Genomic DNA, 21,164 nt, shown 5'->3' with positions numbered 1-21,164 from the left:
GCACCCCTCACCCCCTCCTGCACCCTGCACCCCCCAACTCCCTCTTGCACTTCCACCCCTCCCCTACACCTACTTTTGTCCCCAAACTCCCCCAGAGCCTGCACCCCCGCCGCCTGCCCAGAGCCTGCACACAGCACCCAAACTCCCTCCCAGAGCCTGCGCTCCAGACCCCCTCCCCCACCCAAACTCCCTCCCAGAGCCTGACCTTTCACTCCTTCTGCACCCAAATTCCCTTCCAGAGCCTGCACCCTGCAGCCCAATCCCCTGCCCCAGCCCAGAGCCTGCACCCAAACTCCATCCCAGAGCCTGCACCCCAGACCCCGTCCCCCACCAAACTCCCTCCCAGAGCCCGACCCCTCACACCCCCTGCACCCAAACTCCCTCCCAGAGCCTGACCTCTCACCCCTTCTGCACCCAAACTCCCTCTCAGAGCCTGCATCCCCACCCCCTCGTGCACCCCAATCGCCTGAACCCCAGACCCCCTCCCCCACCCAAACTCCCTCCCTTAGGCAGGTGTGTATGGGGAGTTGGGGGTGGGGGGTTCTGGGCACCACCAAAATTTCTACAAACCTGCCTCCCCTGTCAGACACAACAAATCCTGCTTCTCGCCAGGGGTTAGACTAGATGACCCTTTGGTCCCTTCTAGCCCTATGGTTCTATGATTCTACACCTGTCGGCTGCCTCTGTGGAAGCAGCACACCCCAGTTTACTGGCTTCACCTCAATTCAACACTCTCCTGAGCTCCGCGGCGAACAGCAGAGAGGCTAACAGAGGGAGTTTGCCTGGGATCTGTCTGAGAGGAGGTACGCTAAGGGCTGCATTAGGGGGGCTGTGTTGGTGAGTATCTGAGTGTCTGTTGTGGGGACAGTTTGACCGTGTGCTTGCTTGATTGTTTGAAAAGTGTGAATTGGGAGTGCTTTGTTCCAGGTGAGCCTTGAGTGGGCCTCACTGTTATAAAAAGCCAGTCAGCCAGCTGAGTGGCGAACAGCAGAGAGACTAACAGAGGGAGTTTGCCTGGGGAGAGCCCACTGAGGCTTACATCTTGCCGGCTTCTCTGAGTAGTTACTACAACTCCTGAGGAAGCTCGTAGAAGGAAGGTAATATGGATGGTGAGCGTTCAGCTGTTGTGACCTGCACAGGTTGTGCCATGTTTGTCTTTCTTCCACAGGACAGAAGCGACTTTGTCTGTACAAAGTGCAAGCTGGTCTCCATATTGGAAGAGAAGGTTCAAGGTCTGGAGAAACAGGTATCAACCCTGCGTTGCATAAGAGACACTGAAGATTTCCTGGACAGACGTCAGGATATGCTTCTACGGACACAACGTTCTGAAGATTCAGAGCAGGCTGCATAGCGGGGACAGAAGGACGGTGAAGAAATTTGGCAGCATGTGACCTCCAGAAGAAGAAAGGGGAGCGTCCATGTGTAAGGGGACTGTTGCCCCCTTACTAACATTCAGTGGAGGTGTTTTGGTTGGCTAGCTCCCAGTACTAAAAAGGGGGAAGGGTCGATGGGGAATCAGGACCCTGAGACTGACAGCAACCAGGAACAATGGGGAGAGGCCAATGCTCCAGGTCAGCCGGAATGACAGGGCGAGCAGGCTAATCAGAGAGTCAGGAGGCCAGGGAGGTCCCGTCCTCCGTGTGAGCTGGATTTGCCTGGGTCAGACAGAGTGGGGCCGAGCTAAGGAGAAAGCAGGGGCCTGAGCTGAGCTGGGGAACAGAGCTGGGCGAGATCCAGAGGGACCAGAAAAGCAGCCCAGAGAGAGCAGACCCTGTCCTGGGAGCAGAGCTGCAGCCCCAAAGCCAGAGGCACACCCAGAGAAAGCAGACTTGCCCTGGGAGCAGAGCTGCAGCAACCAGAGCCGGAGGGGCCAGAAAAGTAGCCCAGGAAGCAGGTCAGTGCTGGGAGCAGAGTCACAGAAGCAGCCTGCAGAGCAGACCTGTCCTGGGAGCAGAGCTGCAGCAACCAGAGCCAGAGGGGCCAGAGAAGCAGCCCAGGGAGCTGGAGGCAGAGCAGCAGCAGTGCTGAGACAGAGTGGTGTAGCTGGGGCTGGAGCAGTCCGGAGCTGGGTGGGGTGAGCAGCTGGGGAGAGCGAGGGGGACCCTGGGCAGCGGGCCCAGCACAGGGAGACGCCTCAGCCAAGGGGCTCTGCAGGCCAGGCTTGGATCGTAACCCCGACAGGGCGGAGCGACACTGGGAAGAAGGGTCCAACCACTTAGAGCCTGAGAGCGTGTGGCCACCACCAGAGCAAGTGTCCGACCCACAGCATCCCTGCAGCACAGCCAGGGCCTGAGAAGAAGGCCTGGGACTTACAAGGAACAGACTGTGAACTGCCCTGACATTTCAGAGACGCCGTTTGTGATGTTCCCTGCCACAGAGCGGGGTGATGTGTTTCCTTTAACCTTTCCCATTTTTCCTTATTCTTTTTAAAATTAATTATTGATTAAATAACTTGCATTTGCTTTAATTTGTATGTAATGGTCAGTGGGTCAGAGAAGTGCCCAGTGCAGAGAGAGTACCCTGGAGTGGGGACACCTTAGCCCCTGTCCTAGGTGACCACAGCAGGGTTGGGGGTCGAGCCCCGCAGAAATCCTGGGCCCAGCCTTGTTGGGGTTACGAGGACTCTGCCAGACAGGAGAGTGGAAGGGGAGTCCTCAAGGGCAGGGAGGCCACTGGGTAAAGGAAGTGGGAGCGAGGACTCAGATCCTTTCGCTAGCCCACTTCACCGGGGTAGTGCAGAAGCCAGGAAAGTTCCCCGCAAGAGCGGGACTATTCCCCTGCTTACACATGTACCAGCAATGCAGATACAGGTAGGCAACCGTTTTCATGTTCTCTCCACAGGTACTAATGTGGAGAGTGGACTAGATGAGGGAAGGGAACAGAAGGAGACTCTGCCGATTGCAAGGCATGAGATGCACTGTCCTAGGGATGGGAGTTCCATGACCACCACTCCCAAGAGAAGGAGGCGGGTGGTGGTGGTTGGGGACTCTCTTCTCAGGGGGACTGAGTCATCTATATGCCGCCCCGACCAGGAAAACCAAGAAGTCTGCTGCTTGCCAGGAGCTAGGATTCATGATGTGACGGAGAGACTGCCGAGACTCATCAAGCCCTTGAATCGCTACCCCTTCCTGCTTCTCCACGTGGGCACCAATGATACTGCCAAGAATGACCTTGAGACTACGTGGCTCTGGGAAGAAGGATAAAGGAGTTTGAGGCGCAAGTGGTGTTTTTATCCATCCTCCCCGTGGAAAGAAAAGGCCTGGGTAGAGACCGTCGAATCGTGGAAGTCAACAAATGGCTACGCAGGTGGTGTCGGAGAGAAGGCTTTGGATTCTTTGACCACGGGATGGTGTTCCAAGAAGGAGGAGTGCTAGGCAGAGATGGGCTCCACCTAACAAAGAGAGGGAAGAGCATCTTTGCAAGCAGGCTGGCTAACCTAGTGAGGAGGACTTTAAACTAGATTCACCGGGGGAAGGAGACCAAAGCCCTAAGGTAAGTGGGGATGTGGGATACTGGGAGGAAGCACGAGCAGGAGAGCGCAAGAGGGGAGGGCTCCTGCCTCATACTGAGAAAGAGGGACGATAAGCGAGTTATCTCAAGTGCCTATATAGAAATGCAAGAAGCCTGGGAAACAAGCAGAGAGAACTGGAAGTCCTGGCACAATCAAGGAATTAGGATATGATTGGAATAACAGAGACTTGGTGGGATAACTCACATGACTGGAGTACTGTCATGGATGGTTATAAACTGTTCAGGAAGGACAGGCAGGGCAGAAAAGGTGGGGGAGTTGCACTGTATGTAAGAGAGCAGTATGACTGCTCAGAGCTCAAGTATGAAACTGCTGAAAAACCTGAGAGTCTCTGGATTAAGTTTAGAAGCATGAGCAACAAGGGTGATGTCGTGGTGGGAGTCTGCTATAGACCACCGGACTAGGGGGATGAGGTGGATGAGGCTTTCTTCGGGCAACTAACGGAAGTTATTAGATCGCAGGCCCTGATTCTCATGGGAGACTTCAATCACCCTGATATCTGCTGGGAGAGCAATACAGCGGTGCACAGACAATCCAGGAAGTTTTGGGAAAGTGTAGGGGGCAATTTCCTGGTGCAAGTGCTGGAGGAACCAACTAGGGGCAGAGCTCTTCTTGACCTCCTGCTCACAAACCGGGAAGAATTAGTAGGGGAAGCAAAAGTGGATAGGAACCTGGGAGGCAGTGACCATGAGATGGTCGAGTTCAGGATCCTGACATAGGGAAGAAAGGAGAGCAGCAGAATATGGACCCTGGACTTCAGAAAAGCAGACTTTGACTCCCTCAGGGAACTGATGGGCAGGATCCCCTGGCAGAATAACATGAGGGGGAAAGGAGTCCAGGAGAGCTGGCTGTATTTTAAAGAATCCTTATTGAGGTAACAGAGACAAACCATCCCGATGTGTAGAAAGAACAGTAAATATGGCAGGCGACCAGCTTAACAGTGAAATCCTTGTTGATCTTAAACACAAAAAAGAAGCTTACAAGAAGTGGAAGCTTGGACAAATGACCAGGGCAGAGTATAAAAATATTGCTCAAGCATGCAGGAGTGAAATCAGGAGGGCCAAATCACACCTGGAGTTGCAGCTAGCAAGAGATGTTCAGAGTAACAAGAAGGGTTTCTTCAGGTATGTTAGCAACAAGAAGAAAGTCAAGGGAAGTGTGGCCCCTTACTGAATGAGGGAGGCAACCTAGTGACAGAGGATGTAGAAAAAGCTAATGTACTCAATGCTTTTTTTGCCTCTGTCTTCACGAACAAGGTCAGCTCCCAGACTACTGCACTGGGCAGCACAGCATGGGGAGGAGGTGACCAGCCCTCTGTGGAGAAAGAAGTGGTTCGGGACTATTTAAAAAAAGCTGGACGAGCACAAGTCCATGGGGCCGGATGTGCTGCATCCGAGAGTGCTAAAGGAGTTGGCGGATGCGATTGCAGAGCCATTGGCCATTATCTTTGAAAACTCATGGCGATCGGGGGAGGTCCCGGACGACTGGAAAAAGGCTAATGTAGTGCCCATCTTTAAAAAAGGGAAGAAGGAGGATCCTGGGAACTACAGGCCAGTCAGCCTCACCTCAGTCCCTGGAAAAATCATGGAGCAGGTCCTCAAGGAATCAATTCTGAAGCATTTAGAGGACAGAAAAGTGATCAGGAACAGTCAGCATGGATTCACCAAGGGCAAGTCATGCCTGACTAATCTAATTGCCTTCTATGACGAGATAACTGGCTCTGTGGATGAGGGGAAAGCAGTGGACGTGTTGTTCCTTGACTTTAGCAAAGCTTTTGACACGGTCTCCCACAGTATTCTTGCCAGCAAGTTAAAGAAGTATGGGCTGGATGAATGGACTATAAGGTGGATAGAAAGCTGTCTAGATCGTCGGGCTCAACGGGTAGTGATCAATGGCTCCATGTCTAGTTGGCAGCCGGTATCAAGTGGAGTGCCCCAAGGGTCGGTCCTAGGGCCGGTTTTGTTCAATATAGAGTCATAGAATATCAGGGTTGGAAGGGACCTCAGGAGGTCGTCTAGTCCAACGGCCTGCTCAAAGCAGGACCAATCCCCAATTTTTGCCCCAGATCCCTAAATGGCCCCCTCAAGGATTGAACTCACAACCCTGGGTTTAGCAGGCCAATGCTCAAACCACTGAGCTATCCCTCCCCCCATATCTTCATTAATGATCTGGAGGATGGCGTGGATTGCACCCTCAGCAAGTTTGCAGATGACACTAAACTGGGAGGAGAGGTAGATACGCTGTGGGGTAGGGATAGGATACAGAGGGACCTAGACAAATTAGAGGATTGGGCCAAAAGAAATCTGAGGTTCAACAAGGACAAGTGCAGAGTCCTGCACTTAAGACGGAAGAATCCCATGCACCACTACAGACTAGGGACCGAGTGGCTAGGCAGCAGTTCTGCAGAAAAGGACCTAGGGGTTACAGTGGACGAGAAGCTGGATATGAGTCAACAGTGTGCCCTTGTTGCCAAGAAGGCCAATGGCATTTTGGGGTATATAAGTAGGGGCATTGCCAGCAGATCAAGGGACGTGATCGTTCCCCTTTATTTGACATTGGTGAGGCCTCATCTGGAGTACTGTGTCCACTTTTGGGCCCCACACTACAAGACGGATGTGAAAAAATTGGAAAACATCCAGCAGAGGGCAACAAAAATGATGAGGGGACTGGAACACATGACTTATGAGGAGAGGCTGAGGGAACTGGGATTGTTTAGTCTGCAGAAGAGAAGAATGAGGGGGGATTTGATAGCTGCTTTCAACACCCTGAAAGGGGGTTCCAAAGAGGATGGATCTAGACTGTTCTCAGTGGTAGCAGATGACAGAACGAGGAGTAATGGTCTCAAGTTGCAGTGGGGGAGATTTAGGTTGGATATTAGGAAAAACTTTTTCACTAGGAGGGTGGTGAAGCACTGGAATGCGTTACCTAGGGAGGTGGTGGAATCTCCTTCCTTAGAAGTTTTTAAGATCAGGCTTGACAAAGCCCTGGCTGGGATGATTTAGTTGGGGATTGGTCCTGCTTTGAGCAGGGGGTTGGACTAGATGACCTCCTGAGGTCCCTTCCAACCCTGATATTCTATAATTCTGTGACGTGTCTATAGTAAAACCAAACTGAAGTTTATATAACATAGCTTGAGTTAAAGATTCAAATATAAGCAAGTAAAATGATTTGGAAACATCAGATTACAGGTAAAAGAAAAACATAAAACTCAATCTACAGCCTATACTTAGTAACAAATCCCCTTTTTGTCTTATAAGGTATTTCTCACCCAGTGGTCAGTCCGAGCAGCTTTTCTTCAGTCGAGAGAGCTGGGATTCACTTTTCATGAGACACTCCTGCTGGCAGAGTGCCTCTTTGTAATGGATTATACCTTGTACCCTTTCTCCTTTTATACAGTCCCAAACTTTTTGTCTCTTTTCAAAATCAGGGTGTTACATTAACTTGAGCTCAGCCCTGAGGGTCCTCTATTCAAAGTTTTTCATGGGGTTCTTTTGTAAGTGCTCAGACGTGCATCTGGTCCAGTCTGTAAACACAAGGCTGGGTTGAAAGATGGCGATTGTTCTCACTCTTGCTTGAGTTAGCTCTGAGACCCATCCCACTTTACTGCCAACACTTTTGGAACATAATGTTCTACATTTTACATATCTCTTAAAACATTTCTTGTACGAACAACTGACAATCACCATGATGATCAGCTAGTTCTTAGCTTTTGACAGAGATCACACATAACCCCCCCTTTGGTGAAGTATTGAGAAGCTGGTCAGATACAGGTGTAATACGCCTTCTGGGCATGCGTATGTCACACAGTGGAGCTCACAGTGAGCCTCACAGCCCAAGGCGTTGAAAAGAAACTGAGAGGGGGTTGGGCAGCCCCACCTTTTATGGCCTAGGTTGGAGGGATGAGTACACACAAGGCACAGACAGTTCCCAGCGTCCCCAGACAATGCTATTTATGAAAAATATCTGTCTTGAGTGCACTGGGTGTGCACAGGCATAGGACGGAAAATATATATGCACAAGCACTTGAAGAACAACACGGGAATAGCTCGATTGGATCGGGCCTGTGATCCATCTAGCCCCATCTCTGTCAGCCGCCAGCACCAGCAGTTTCAGAAGAAGGTATAAGAATCCTCTTAATAGATGTGCGATAATATGCCCCCAACAGTACATCTCCTCCTAGCCCCTTTTTTTTAGAGATTGGCTTAAACCCTGAAGCACGAGGTTTAATATGTCTTAAAATTGGTGTATTAACCCTGGATATTCTTGTTATCCATATAAATGTCCAATTCCTGTTTGAATCTTGCTAAATTCTTGGCTACAGTGACATTTGTGGCAATAAATTCCACAATCTAATTATCCTGAAGTCAAAAGTAAGAAAGATATTTCCTTTGATCAGTTTTGAATTTGTCACCTTTTAAGCTATTTTAATATACCCTTGTTCCTATGCTCAGCTTCTCTTGGCCATGGGCAGTGTTTCCTTCCCACCCTTCTACCCACTCGAGAGATGGAGACTGTCAGTTGACACAGAAATGCCCCCCTTTTTGCAGCTGAGTTCTTTTCTAGTGAATGGAAAGTCCTGTCTGTCTTAACACCAGCCTTCATCCCCAACCCTTGCAGCCCCCCTCCCTTTCTGCTCACAAGTGCTGGCTTTACTCACAGGTGCACAGGAATGAAGTACTGCTTGTCCTCATCACTCTCACATTTTCCCTTGATGATATCTGTAATGTCCATCACTGTAAGAGACAAGGGACAGGAGCCTATGGTCACAAGGTCCTTTGGACAACCCTGAACCAACCCAGAGGGCACAATGACCACCATCCATCTCCAACTCATCCTGAGCTTTCACGGGAAAAGAGCAACCAGAGACAGCCAGACATTATTGAGCACCTCTAATCTGTGTTTAGAGTGACTGTCATTGCCAATAGGTGGGAGGAACATGATAACCACATAAAACAGGGGTTCTCAAACTGGGGGTCGGGACGCCTCAGGGGGTCACGAGGTTATTATATGGGGAGTCGCGAGCTGTCAGCCTCCACTCCAAAACCTGCTTTGCCTCCAGCATTTATAATGGTGTTAAATATATAAACAAGTGTTTTTAATTTATAAGGGGGGGTCGCACTCAGAGGTTTGCTATGTGAAAAGGGTAACCAGTACAAAAGTTTGAGTACCACTGACATAAAAGAACCTGCAAACAACCACATTCTCAGATGGAGGGAATGTCAGGCTCAGAAATGCAGGGAGGAGGTGGTAGAAGAAGGAATGGGAAGAAATGAACAGGGGAAATTTTGGCTGAATCCCAGGAAAAGGCTCCTGGCAGGGAGATAACTCCTCACTTAGATTTGTGACTCAGGAAGAGGTCAAGGAGCCTCAATGATGGGAACATTTAGAACTAGGACTGGCTCATGCATTAGAAAACAACCAACAGATTGCACTTGCCCCTAAAGGATGAAGGAGGCTTTTCCATGTCTGATTTCTCTTAGTTTCTCTATTAATCATACATTTTCAGGCCAGGCAGGACCATCTGATCATCCAAACTGACCTCCTGCATAACACAGGCTGGACGATTTTAATCAATTCCTTCACTGTCCCTAAAAGAGGAGCTGCAAGACTTCAATAATGGAACCAGAACTACTGCCCAGTTTCACTGCAGCTTTCCTGAGGTCTTGTTTAGACTAAAAAAGGTGTTCTTCTCGATCAAGTCAACTCAATACAGCTAGTACTGTATTACTGAAAAATCTACCTACCATCAGTGCAGACACACTACCACTTTTTGCCTGATTATATCAGGATGAGTCGTACCTATGGACCTCTTTCCCCAGTGACTCACCACATATAGCCTTCCACTTCCGGAAATGCTATACTTCCAGTAATTCACTATCATCCCCTTCTGCCTGCTCCCAAATGCTATCCCCTCAGCAATTCACACCAGGTATCCCTGTTCCCCCTAACACTATCCCCAGCAAGTCATCACAGATATCACTCATCCCTCCAGCACTATCCCCACAGAATCCCTCTACCCCGCAGTGTTTTCCCAATACTGCCAATACTAGTGAATTTTTCATAAGTGACAGCATTTTATCTGAAGCTGAAGCCAGTCCTACAATGATGCAAGAAGTCAAGCCCTCTAGTGAATTTGAGCCCTGCCAGGGGAAAGCCACCCCCTCTGATTAGCTGCCTGTCCAACTTACCCACTGTGGGAAAGTGGGAATTTCCATAATATTTTTATGATGCCTATGTGTGCCTCAGTTTCCCCTATATTTCACATGGCTACCCAGTGTAGGGGTGACAAGGACTATTTGCTCTCAGGGCGGGCTAAGAGACATAGGTATGAATGTTGCCTAGCTGTTTGAGACTGAATGAGTCATTAAAAAGGACTGGCCAAGGCAGACTCCATATCACTGGAGAATCTGATAAGACAATGGCCCATCCGGTCACCAGGACATTGACACCTAGCAATCAATGACCCAACAGAACATGGATTGGAGGCTTGGCTGGGGGCTCTTATCTAACCAGAATGGTCTATGGTCTATGCTTTAACCTTCATTTCTCTATGCTCACCTAAGGACTGCTGATGCTGTGTGCCAGGTGACAAATAAACCTGACTGTTTTGACAATGCTGTGTGAGTGTCACTGCAAATGCTTGGTGAGGTGTATTAACCCCTGAAGAGTATATAAGTCTTTACCAGGAGTCTGTCTCGGCTGGAGCTGCTGAACAGAGTTCACGGTTCAAAGCAGGAGTGCTGAAAGCCCACAGGTTCAGTCAAGGAGGCTGTGAGGTAGCTTGGGCTGCCCTGGAAGAAGATCGGGGGTCTGGCACACTGAAGGGGTTCCATTCCTCCAAGAAACTGTTCCAAAGCTGGGGGCATAGCACTGATCCTGTGGACTAGTGACACCCAGTTCAGGGGGCTAAGTATCCAATCAGAGCAGCTACAGAAAGAGCTTCTCTCTCCCCCACACCCCCTCATCAGTCCAAAGCCATTCTCACAAGAGGGGAACAGGGAGCTAAAGAGACCAGCAACTCAGGGCAGCTTCACTCCCTTCCCCCACTCCCTGCTTGTGAGCAACGGGGATGGGATGGGATGACATTTCTGCTCCTCCCTGCTCCCTCCAGCACCTTGCCTGGGAAGGAGGAGGGATGAAGATAAAGCACACCTCAAGCTGCCCCCCAGCCTGGAAGTGGGAGATAGGACCCAACTGCCGCTCCTTCAGGCCTTGGGGAGGGGTTGAAGAACACCAGGAAGAGCAGGGAAGAGGACGGGGGGGGGGGGGGGTATGAACCGATGGAAGGGCAGAAATGATGGGGGCACTGTGGGACAGGATTGATCCAGAAGTTGAGAACCAAATTAACTCTGGGCAGGTAATGGGCAGATGTGCAGGTGAGAGCTTCTGCCGTGGGAGCCAAAGTCACCGTACCCAATAAATTCGGGAGAGTGGGAAACACTAACTGTCACATTCTCACACACACACACTGGGGATCACACATGCACACACATACACACACAGACAGGGGATGGGCAAGGGAAGTTCAAATATCAAAAGACAGACATAAATTTTTTAATCTCGTGATTTTTTGGGTCAGTATTATAATTTTGGGGACCAATTCCTGATATTTGATCTACTGCTATCCCCTCAGCAGCTCACCACAGATATTGATACACATACACATTGTGATGGGGCGTCAGCCCCACGCTGGCCCATAAGGTGTTAATAGAGCCCGTGGGAGGCTGCGCAGGAGGCAGCCAATCAGAGCTGGGCTGGCCCATATAAGAAGGGCTGCAGAACAGAGCAGCTGCAGTCGCTCCCTGGAGCTTGAGGAGGGAGGTAGATTGGCTGCCTTACAGGTAGAAGAAATCTAGCACTCGGGACAAAGCAGGATCGGGGGGGTGCGAGCGCCTGGCTGGCTGCTAAGACTTGCATGCTTAAGCCCGGAGGTGAGGGTGAAGAAGATGCTAGGGCTGTGGGGAAGTGGCCCAGAGAAATAGACTGAGAGGTTGGAGGGGACACAGCATGTGGCTGCCATCTACTAGGTCCCTGGGCCTGGACCCAGAGTAGTGGGTGGGCCCAGGTCTCTTCCCCCACCTCTCCCTACACACACACACTTCCTTGCCACCGAGAAAGTGACCAGACAATTGGCTGTGGCTGCTACTGAAGGAAGTGGCTGGACAGTGGACTCCAGTACCCCCAGAAGGGGGGAGAACTGAGTGTGACACTGTCACGGAGTCCCTGGGCGATGCTCTGGAACTGCTCCCCATGAAGCCAGTCAGGACTCTGGGGAAGTCTCCTTTCTGTGAGCAGCCTGTCTGCAGGACACACAGCTCACACAGCTTCCACCTTCCTGGGTCTGACCTCGGAGCCTTCAGCGTCCTCTGCCCCTCCGTGCGCTTCCCACAGCAAGTCCACCCAGGCAGGATCCTGGGGAAGCCAGAAGGTCCTGCCCCAACTCCACAGTCAGACGTGACTCTCAGCCAGCCAGTAACACAGAGGTTTATTAGACGACAGGAACATGGTCTAAAACAGAGCTTGTAGGTGCAGAGAACCGGACCCCTCAGCTGGGTCCATTGTGGGGGGCAGGGAGCCAGACAACCACGTCTGCCCTTCACTCCTCGTCCCCAGCCAGCCCCAAACTGAAACTCTCTCCAGCCCCTCCTCCTCTGGGCTTTGTCCCTTTCCCGGGCCAGGAAGTCACCTGATTCCTTTGTTCTCCAACCCTTTAGCTCTCACCTTGCAGGGGGGATGGGCCCAGGCCATCAGTTGCCAGGAAACAGGGTGTCGGCCATTCTCTGTGTCCAGACTCCTGCACACACCTGCCCGCTAGGGCTCTGCAATGATCATACACCCTTACCCCACCCCCTAGATACTTAAGAACTGCCTAGGAGAAACTGAGGCACCCCCACACTATTCAGAGGAAACATTAAGAACAGTCCCACTTTGTCACAGACACAGTATGCCCTGAAGAGGATGCTGTGGTCCTTGGGATGACATAGGTCCAGGAGTAGAGGTGACAGCAGGTGAGACACCACCAGAAGAGGGTACAGAGCTAATTCCCAAGACAGCCAGCAGGAGGTGCCACAGTGGCGAGTTGCACCCCGTCACACACACAAAACACTATCCACTTAGCAACTAACACTGATATCCCTCTGCCTTCTCCCACAGGGCTATACCCTCAGTGAATCACCACAGATACCCCTCCAGCCCTGCACACAATCTTATCAGTAAATCAGATATCCCTCCACTCCCCAACTGCTACCCCCTCAGCGACTCATCACAAATATCCCTCCATCAACCACCACAGCCGCAGCACTCTACCTTCAGCGAGATATCCCTCTGACCCAATGCTATGCCCTCAGTTACTGACCTCTGATATCCCTCTGCCCCCTCAAACAATATCAGCTCACCACAGATATTGCTCAGTCCCTCATAACTCTCACAGACATTCCTATGCCTCACCTCTGGTGCTGTGTCCTCCGCAACTCAGCATAGATCTCCCTCCATTCTGTCAACAACTTACCAAAGACATCCCTCAGACCTCCGCACCTATCACCTGTGTGACTCACTTCAGATATCCCTCCACCTCCTCTCCCAGTGCTGTCATGTTTCACAGCATATACACAGTAAACAATGTGTTGGCTAGCACATAAATATATATCATATTCATATGTATTATCTGCACTATATAAGTATGCCTTAAGCACCAATAACATTAAGCACAAATATTGTCACAGTGATGTAGCCTAAATTGGCCTATACCATAATCCTGTTCACTTATGCTAAGTATCCCATAACCCCTTATATTTGCTGATGTAAGCATTTGGCACAAGCAGATAGGAAACTTGTCAAATTCAAGATACATTTGTTCCATGTTTTAGTACAAGCTAGGGATGTACCTTCATGGATCAGTGCCTGGAATGCTAGTATCTACAACAAAGATAAGGAAGAAACAGAACAGCTAGTTAGAGAACTGGAACAAACTGATTAGTTGGATTTTAATGACTTGTACAGAAATGTGTAACTTGTAAAATCATATATAATACCAGCTGAAATGCGTAACTTGGGGAGCACACCTGCTGCATAAGGTGAATATAACATTGCTGCACAGGACTGCTCTTCAGAGACTGGGTTTGGATATAACCTTTTTCTGTACCATATTAATAAACCTGACTGACATTGGTTATTTGATCTGTTGAGTATAATTCATAATGAACCAAAGTGTGGTCAAGCAATTTACTATTCTATTTATCATCAACAGAGAAGTTATACAGAAAAATGAAATTCTCTTGCTGGAAGATTACAGTTACACTGCTTTATTTCTTAGAATTCAGAATGATAACACACAAGAATCCAAAACCAGAGAGAGACAAAGCAGCTGCTCCCAAAAACAGGCACAACTCACCCCAGTTTGTTCCAGGCTGGCTGGCTGCAAATTGACTGCTGCTTGCTAGGCCCAGATAGTGCACAGGAACTCCTCCTCGCCCCACCCCCCAAAAGTGATAGTTTGCAGTTCGAACGCAGCCAGTCCTCAATACACAATGCTATTCCCTTGGCAAGTAAACATAGCTATCCCTCCGCCCCCCAGCACTATTCCTCTCAGCCATTCACCACAGATAACCCCTTCTCTGATGTTATTTCTCTAGCAACACACCACAGTTATCCTTCCACCAGTATTGCCAATCTCAAGAGACCAAAAATCATGAGTCAGATTCCCTTCAGAGAAAAATCATGAGCCAGACCCTTGAAAACCATGAAATTGGCTCTAAAAATCATGATTTTTTAAAAAATCAAATTATGTTTTTAGTCCGTCTTTTGTCTTTTTAACTCCCTTCTATTCTTCTACCAATATGTGTGTACTAATTTCAGGTTCAAAATTGAATTTATAATGCACATAAAAATGTATGCCTCTCCCTGGCTGCTCAGATGGAAAGTCCGCTTACCTGCTCCTCACCCCTAAGATAGGGGACCTGCAATCCATTCTCTCTTACTGTATTGACCTGGGAGCAACACTTCGTTGCCTCCTGCTGCTCCAGGACTTTTCTACCCGGGACACAGCAGCACCAACTCCGCAACGCTCCATTCCCCTGCATCCTGCTGCCCCAGGGCCCTCTCTCCACTACAGGGCCATATGTCAAGGCCGAGTTCAGTGGCAGGGCAAGTCTGTGACTTCACTCCAGAGGCTCTGCCCATACCCCCTGCCCTGAAAATTGCAGGGTTGGAGGACTTGATCACATCCAGGCAGGGGGAGCTGTCATCCAATCCCTTCATCTCCCACCACTATCTTCTGCACCTTCTCAGCCTGCTTTCTGCCCCCTACATCCCCCTGCAGCCCCTACATTGGCCTCCTGCTCCCCCCAGTGCTCTGCTCTCCTCTCCTCATTCTCCCCACCTTTCACAGGGTCTCTGCTGCTCCTCACAGTGCCTGTGTCCTGTCTAGCCCACTGAACCGCTGAGTGTCAGCCATCATACTTGTGGGCAAGGCTTCAGTTTCATTGCAAACAGTGGGAGGTGGCAGCCAGTTTTATCAAGGGCCGCCTCACTTCCACCAGAAGAGAGACTATAGGGAACTGGAGGTATCTTGCTGCTTCAAGCCCATAGACACTATTGAGAGGTAGTGGCCATTTTTAACTCTGGGAAAATTTGTGAGTTGGCACCTTTCATTGTTTGCTGTTTGCATGGAGCAGATAAGAAAAAAACCCCAGAATTGCTAGTTGTGATATAATCCCGAGAGCTGACAATGCTACTCCACCCCCAGCGCTATTGCCTCAGCCACTCCCCACAGATATCCCTCTGCCCACCGCTTTCCCCTCAGCCACTCCCCACAGATATCCCTCTGCCCACCGCTTTCCCCTCAGCCACTCCCCACAGATATCCCTCCGCCCAGTGCTATCCCCTCTGCCACTCCCCACAGATATCCCTCCTCCGCCCAGCGCTATCCCCTCGGCCACTCCCCGCAGATATCCCTCCTCCCAGCGCTATCCCCTCTGCCACTCCCTACAGATACCCCTCCGCCCGCCGCTATCCCTTCTGCCACTCCCCACAGATATCCCTCCTCCGCCCAACGCTATCCCCTCTGCCACTCCCCACAGATACCCCTCCGCCCGCCGCTATCCCCTCTGCCACTCCCCACAGATATCCCGCCGCTATCCCCTCGGCCACTCCCCGCAGATATCCCTCCTCCCAGCGCTATCCCCTCAGCCACTCCCCGCAGATATCCCTCCTCCCAGCGCTATCCCCTCAGCCACTCCCCGCAGATATCCCTCCTCCCACCGCTATCCCCTCTGCCACTCCCCACAGATATCCCTCCTCCCAGCGCTATCCCCTCGGCCACTCCCCGCAGATATCCCTCCTCCCAGCGCTATCCCCTCAGCCACTCCCGATAGATATCCCTCCTCCCAGCGCTATCCCCTCGGCCACTCCCCGCAGATATCCCTCCTCCCAGCGCTATCCCCTCAGCCACTCCCCGCAGATATCCCTCCACCCACCGCTATCCCCTCTGCCACTCCCCGCAGATATCCCTCCGCCCGCCGCTATCCCCTCGGCCACTCCCCGCAGATATCCCTCCTCCCAGCGCTATCCCCTCAGCCACTCCCCGCAGATATCCCTCCTCCCAGCGCTATCCTCTCAGCCACTCCCCGCAGATATCCCTCCTCCCACCGCTATCCCCTCTGCCACTCCCCACAGATATCCCTCCTCCCAGCGCTATCCCCTCTGCCACTCCCCGCAGATATCTCTCCTCCGCCCACCGCTATCCCCTCGGCCACTCCCCGCAGATATCCCTCCTCCGCCCACCGCTATCCCCTCAGCCACTCCCCACAGATATCCCTCCGCCCGCCGCTATCCCCTCGGCCACTCCCCGCAGATATCCCTCCTCCCAGCACTATCCCCTCGGCCACTCCCCGCAGATATCCCTCCACCCGCCGCTATCCCCTCGGCCACTCCCCGCAGATATCCCTCCTCCCAGCGCTATCCCCTCGGCCACTCCCCACAGATATCCCTCCTCTGCCCACCGCTATCCCCTCAGCCACTCCCCACAGATATCCCTCCTCTGCCCACCGCTATCCCGTCAGCCACTCCCCACAGATATCCCTCCTCTGCCCAGCGCTATCCCCTCAGCCACTCCCCACAGATATCCCTCCTCCCAGCGCTATCCCCTCAGCCACTCCCCGCAGATATCCCTCCACCCACCGCTATCCCCTCTGCCACTCCCCGCAGATATCCCTCCTCCCAGCGCTATCCCCTCAGCCACTACCCACAGATATCCCTCCACCCGCCGCTATCCCCTCGGCCACTCCCCGCAGATATCCCTCCTCCCAGCGCTATCCCCTCAGCCACTCCCCACAGATATCCCTCCGCCCGCCGCTATCCCCTTGGCCACTCCCCGCAGATATCCCTCCTCCCAGCGCTATCCCCTCAGCCACTCCCCACAGATATCCCTCCTCCCAGCGCTATCCCCTCAGCCACTCCCCGCAGATATCCCTCCACCCACCGCTATCCCCTCTGCCACTCCCCGCAGATATCCCTCCTCCCAGCGCTATCCCCTCAGCCACTACCCACAGATATCCCTCCACCCGCCGCTATCCCCTCGGCCACTCCCCGCAGATATCCCTCCTCCCAGCGCTATCCCCTCAGCCACTCCCCACAGATATCCCTCCGCCCGCCGCTATCCCCTTGGCCACTACCCACAGATATCCCTCCTCCCAGCGCTATCCCCTCAGCCACTCCCCACAGATATCCCTCCGCCCACCGCTATCCCCTCAGCCACTCCCCGCAGATATCCCTCCTCCCACCGCTATCCCCTCAGCCACTCCCCACAGATATCCCCCTACGTACCGCTTTCCCCTCAGCCACTCCCCACAGATATCCCTCCGCCCACCGCTTTCCCCTCAGCTACTCCCCACATATATCCCTCCTCTGCCCACCGCTATCTCCACTGCCACTCCCCACAGATATCTCTCCCCCGCCTAGCGCTATCCCCTCAGCCACTCCCCACAGATATCCCTCCGCCCACCGCTATCCCCTCAGCCACTCCCCACAGATATCCCTCCGCCCACCGCTATCCCCTCAGCCACTCCCCATAGATATCCCTCCGCCCACCGCTAACCCCTCAGCCACTCCCCACAGATATCCCTCCACCCACCGCTATCCCCTCAGCCACTCCCCCCGATATGCCTCCTCTGCCCACCGCTTTCCCCTCAGCCACTCCCCACAGATATCCCTCCGCCCACCGCTATCCCCTCAGCCACTCCCCACAGATATCCCTCCACCCACCGTTATCCCCTCTGCCACTCCCCACAGATATCCCTCCTCCTCCCAGCGCTATCCCCTCTGCCACTCCCCTCAGATATCCCTCCGCCCACCGCTATCCCCTCAGCCACTCCCCGCAGATATCCCTCCTCTGCCCAGCGCTATCCCCTCAGCCACTCCCCATAGATATCCCTCCTCTGCCCACCGCTTTCCCCTCAGCCACTCCCCACAGATATCCCTCTGCCCACCGCTATCCCCTCAGCCACTCCCCACAGATATCCCTCCGCCCACCGCTATCCCCTCAGCCACTCCCCGCAGATATCCCTCCACCCACCGCTATCCCCACTTCCACTCCCCACAGATATCCCTCCTCCACCCACCGCTATCCCCTCGGCCACTCCCCACAGATATCCCTCCCCTGCCCACCGCTATCCCCTCTGCCACTCCCCTCAGATATCCCTCCACCCACCGCTTTCCCCTCGGCCACTCCCCACAGATATCCCTCAGCCCACTGCTTTCCCCTCGGCCACTCCCCACAGATATCCCTCCGCCCACCGCTTTCCCCTCGGCCACTCCCCACAGATATCCCACCGCCCACCGCTATCCCCTCAGCCACTCCCCACAGATATCCCTCCACCCACCGTTATCCCCTCAGCCACTCCCCACAGAAATCCCTCCACCCACCGCTATCCCCTCAGCCACTCCCCATAGATATCCCTCCACGGCCCAGCTCTACCCCCTTGGCCATTCCCCACAGATTTTCCTCCGCCCAGCACTATCCCCTCGGCCACTCCCCACAGATATCCCTCTGCCCCAGCACTGTCCCCTCAGCCGGTCCCCACAGACGAATCAGTGTTGCCAACTCTCTAGATATGTGGTACACATTGTGGAGCCCCTGCCCCACAGGTGTGCGTTGTGGGATCCCAGCGTCACATACAAACAGAGCCACTTCTCAGCCCCCTGCTTGTGAGGAAAGCTTGAGGGGGCCATGAGAGTGCCCCGAACAGCTCGCAGCTCAGAGGAAAATGCACAGACCCTGGACTTGCAATTCTAAGATCTCTTGATTTTTTTCAGCCACTCTCAGGATAGTGTGGGGGTCTGACATGTACATTTAAATGCTTGGGGGTGGGAGACATGGCCTGCTCCTCGGGCTCGCGACCCCCCTGCGGTGTTCCCAGCACTGGCCAGCGCTCTCCTCTTGTGTGGGCCCCACCGGTCTGTGCAGGGGTGTGGGGAGAGGGCATTTGTGCCTCCCCATCCGCCCTGCAGACATGAGAACAGAGCTGGCCTTTCCCTCCTGACAGTGATCGGGGGGGCAGAGGGATATCTGTGGGGAGCAACACAGAGGATAGCACTGGGCGGAGGGATATCTGTGGGGAGCGGCTGAGGGGATAGCGTTGGGTGGAGGGATATCTGTGGGGAGCGACATGAGGGATAGTTCTGGGTGGAGGGATATCTGTGGGGAGCAACACGAGGGATAGCGCTGAGAGGAGGGATATCTGTGGGGAGCGACACGAGGGATTGCTCTGGGCGGAGGGATATCTGTGGGGACCGGCTCATCTAACCATCTTCTCCAGCAATCTCCCTGCTCCCACATCTCTGCAGCCAGAGACGGGGGAATAAAGGGGCCTCCAAGCTCACACCAATTCCCACCGGGAGGGTGGCTAGTAGGGAAGGGGAGAACAGCCCCCACTGCTGGCTGGAAATCTGGCCCCAGCGAGAAGCAAACAAAGCAGCAGCTGGCCTTAGCATCCATCCTCCTACCCAGAGGGTGGGCTCCTGGCCAGCTGAGAAGGAGCAAGATGTTGTTTGGACCCTCAGAGCCAGGAATCTTTCTTTCCTAGTTCCACAGCCATGTAGGGCCAGGAGCAGCCAGACGCCCTTGGGATGGGTTGAAGAAAACTTTCCCATTCCAACTCTGCACCCATTTCCCCCAGGATCTGCCTCATCTTCCCTCTCTCAGCTGGGGTCCCTCATGTTCAAATTGCCTTCTTGATCCACATCCACCTGGTGCCCTCTCCTCTTTAAACCCTCCTCCGTGGCATTCCTCCTTTAGCAGGAAGCAGCTCTCGCTGCTCTGACAACAGGGGTTCAAAATCAGGGCGCTCTGCATATTTTTTCTTTTATATGTAACCCACACACCTCCTAGGTGTGGTGCTCTGTCCCATTTAGTGGCATCGAGACCACGTAGAGAGAAATTAATGAGTCTGCTCTATAGCCTTAGCCAATAAGCATATGGTTTTTAGCTCACGCAGTAGAGGCTCATGCACTAAGCTCCAGAGGTCTCAGATTCAATCCCGCCCACCAACAAACAGGGTCTGTGGTGTTACAAGTGGTTTTGAATCTTTAAAGCCACATTTGCTGAACAGCGAATCCTACATTTCTTTTCTCAGCAACCAGCCTGTGGCTTGCAATAGCACCTAGGTACAGTGAGAGCCCCCCCCACCCATACTGCCTCCTGCCCAATGCGCTCCCCATAGATGACTGTCTCAGCTGATAGATATGAAGAGATGGATGCTGGTGTAGACCCACAGACCTCCACTGAATGATCTCTGAGCTCGGCTGACAAGCTGCATGGGGCTGAATTTCCTGTTTCAATCCATTTCAGGGGGCTTCCGCCCCCTTGGGGGCACATGGATTTCAGCACCTTCAGCTACAGGCTCTACAGAGCATAAATGCGTAGGAGCCAGTATAACACACAGCAGCACAGACCCGCTTCCCAGGGATACACTCAGCTCAGAGCCCAATTTGCTACCCTTGTGTTAAATATTCACTTGGTAATTACTCTGTGCTTGAGGTCCCAGCTTGCACTAATTAGCCTATCAAAAATCAATCATTTCCAACAACTCCATTTGTTGAGGATCAATATCCCAGGCTCGGAACATTTATCAAAGTACAGAGGCAGAGTGAGAGAAAGGAGCGTGTGGAATGTCCTCACTTCTATCCCTATCCTCTGATATGACTGATGACTTGCTTCCTCCATGCAGTGGCTGTGCCTGCTGCCATCTGCTAGTACAGAGACACTATTGTCCTCTGATCACTAACAGTGAGAGGGAAGAGTTCCCCTCTCTCTGACCCTGGGAGAACCCCCCAGTCCCTGCTCTCAGCCCCAGGTCCCTAAGGCCCAGGACAGTGACAAACCAGAGGGAGCTGAAGCAGCCCCTGAGCCATGGAGGGGCCAGAAAGAGACAGAAAGTACCAAGTCTGTCTGGCTCAGCTCAGAGATAACCCAGGGGGATGGGACAAAAGCCCACACATGTGAGGGGTGTGAACCCACCGAGGGAGGTGTGTTAGGTGTGTGTTACTAAGCAGACTGAGGGCAAACCGCAAAAGGGGAATTTCAGCTGCAGCTCAGAGAAACACCCTGCAAAGAGACAGCTGTGGCCTGTGTTACGCTAGA

At 52.7% G+C, this 21,164-nt stretch overlaps 1 protein-coding gene across 1 annotated transcript in view; it reads right to left on the bottom strand.

The window, feature by feature from the left end:
* Window positions 1–21,164, bottom strand: part of LOC102937744 (dedicator of cytokinesis protein 2) — a 326,706-nt gene that overhangs the window by 279,066 nt on the left and 26,476 nt on the right. Inside the window, 1 exon segment of the mRNA XM_043545086.1 lies at window positions 8,187–8,262. Within this exon segment, the coding sequence (XP_043401021.1) occupies window positions 8,187–8,262 (76 nt within the window).

This window comes from Chelonia mydas, chromosome 4 (assembly GCF_015237465.2).
Source record: "Chelonia mydas isolate rCheMyd1 chromosome 4, rCheMyd1.pri.v2, whole genome shotgun sequence".
In the NCBI taxonomy this organism is placed as follows: Eukaryota; Metazoa; Chordata; order Testudines; family Cheloniidae; genus Chelonia; species Chelonia mydas.
Note: the sequence above shows the minus strand (reverse complement) of the source record. Positions and strands in the feature narration are given on the sequence as shown.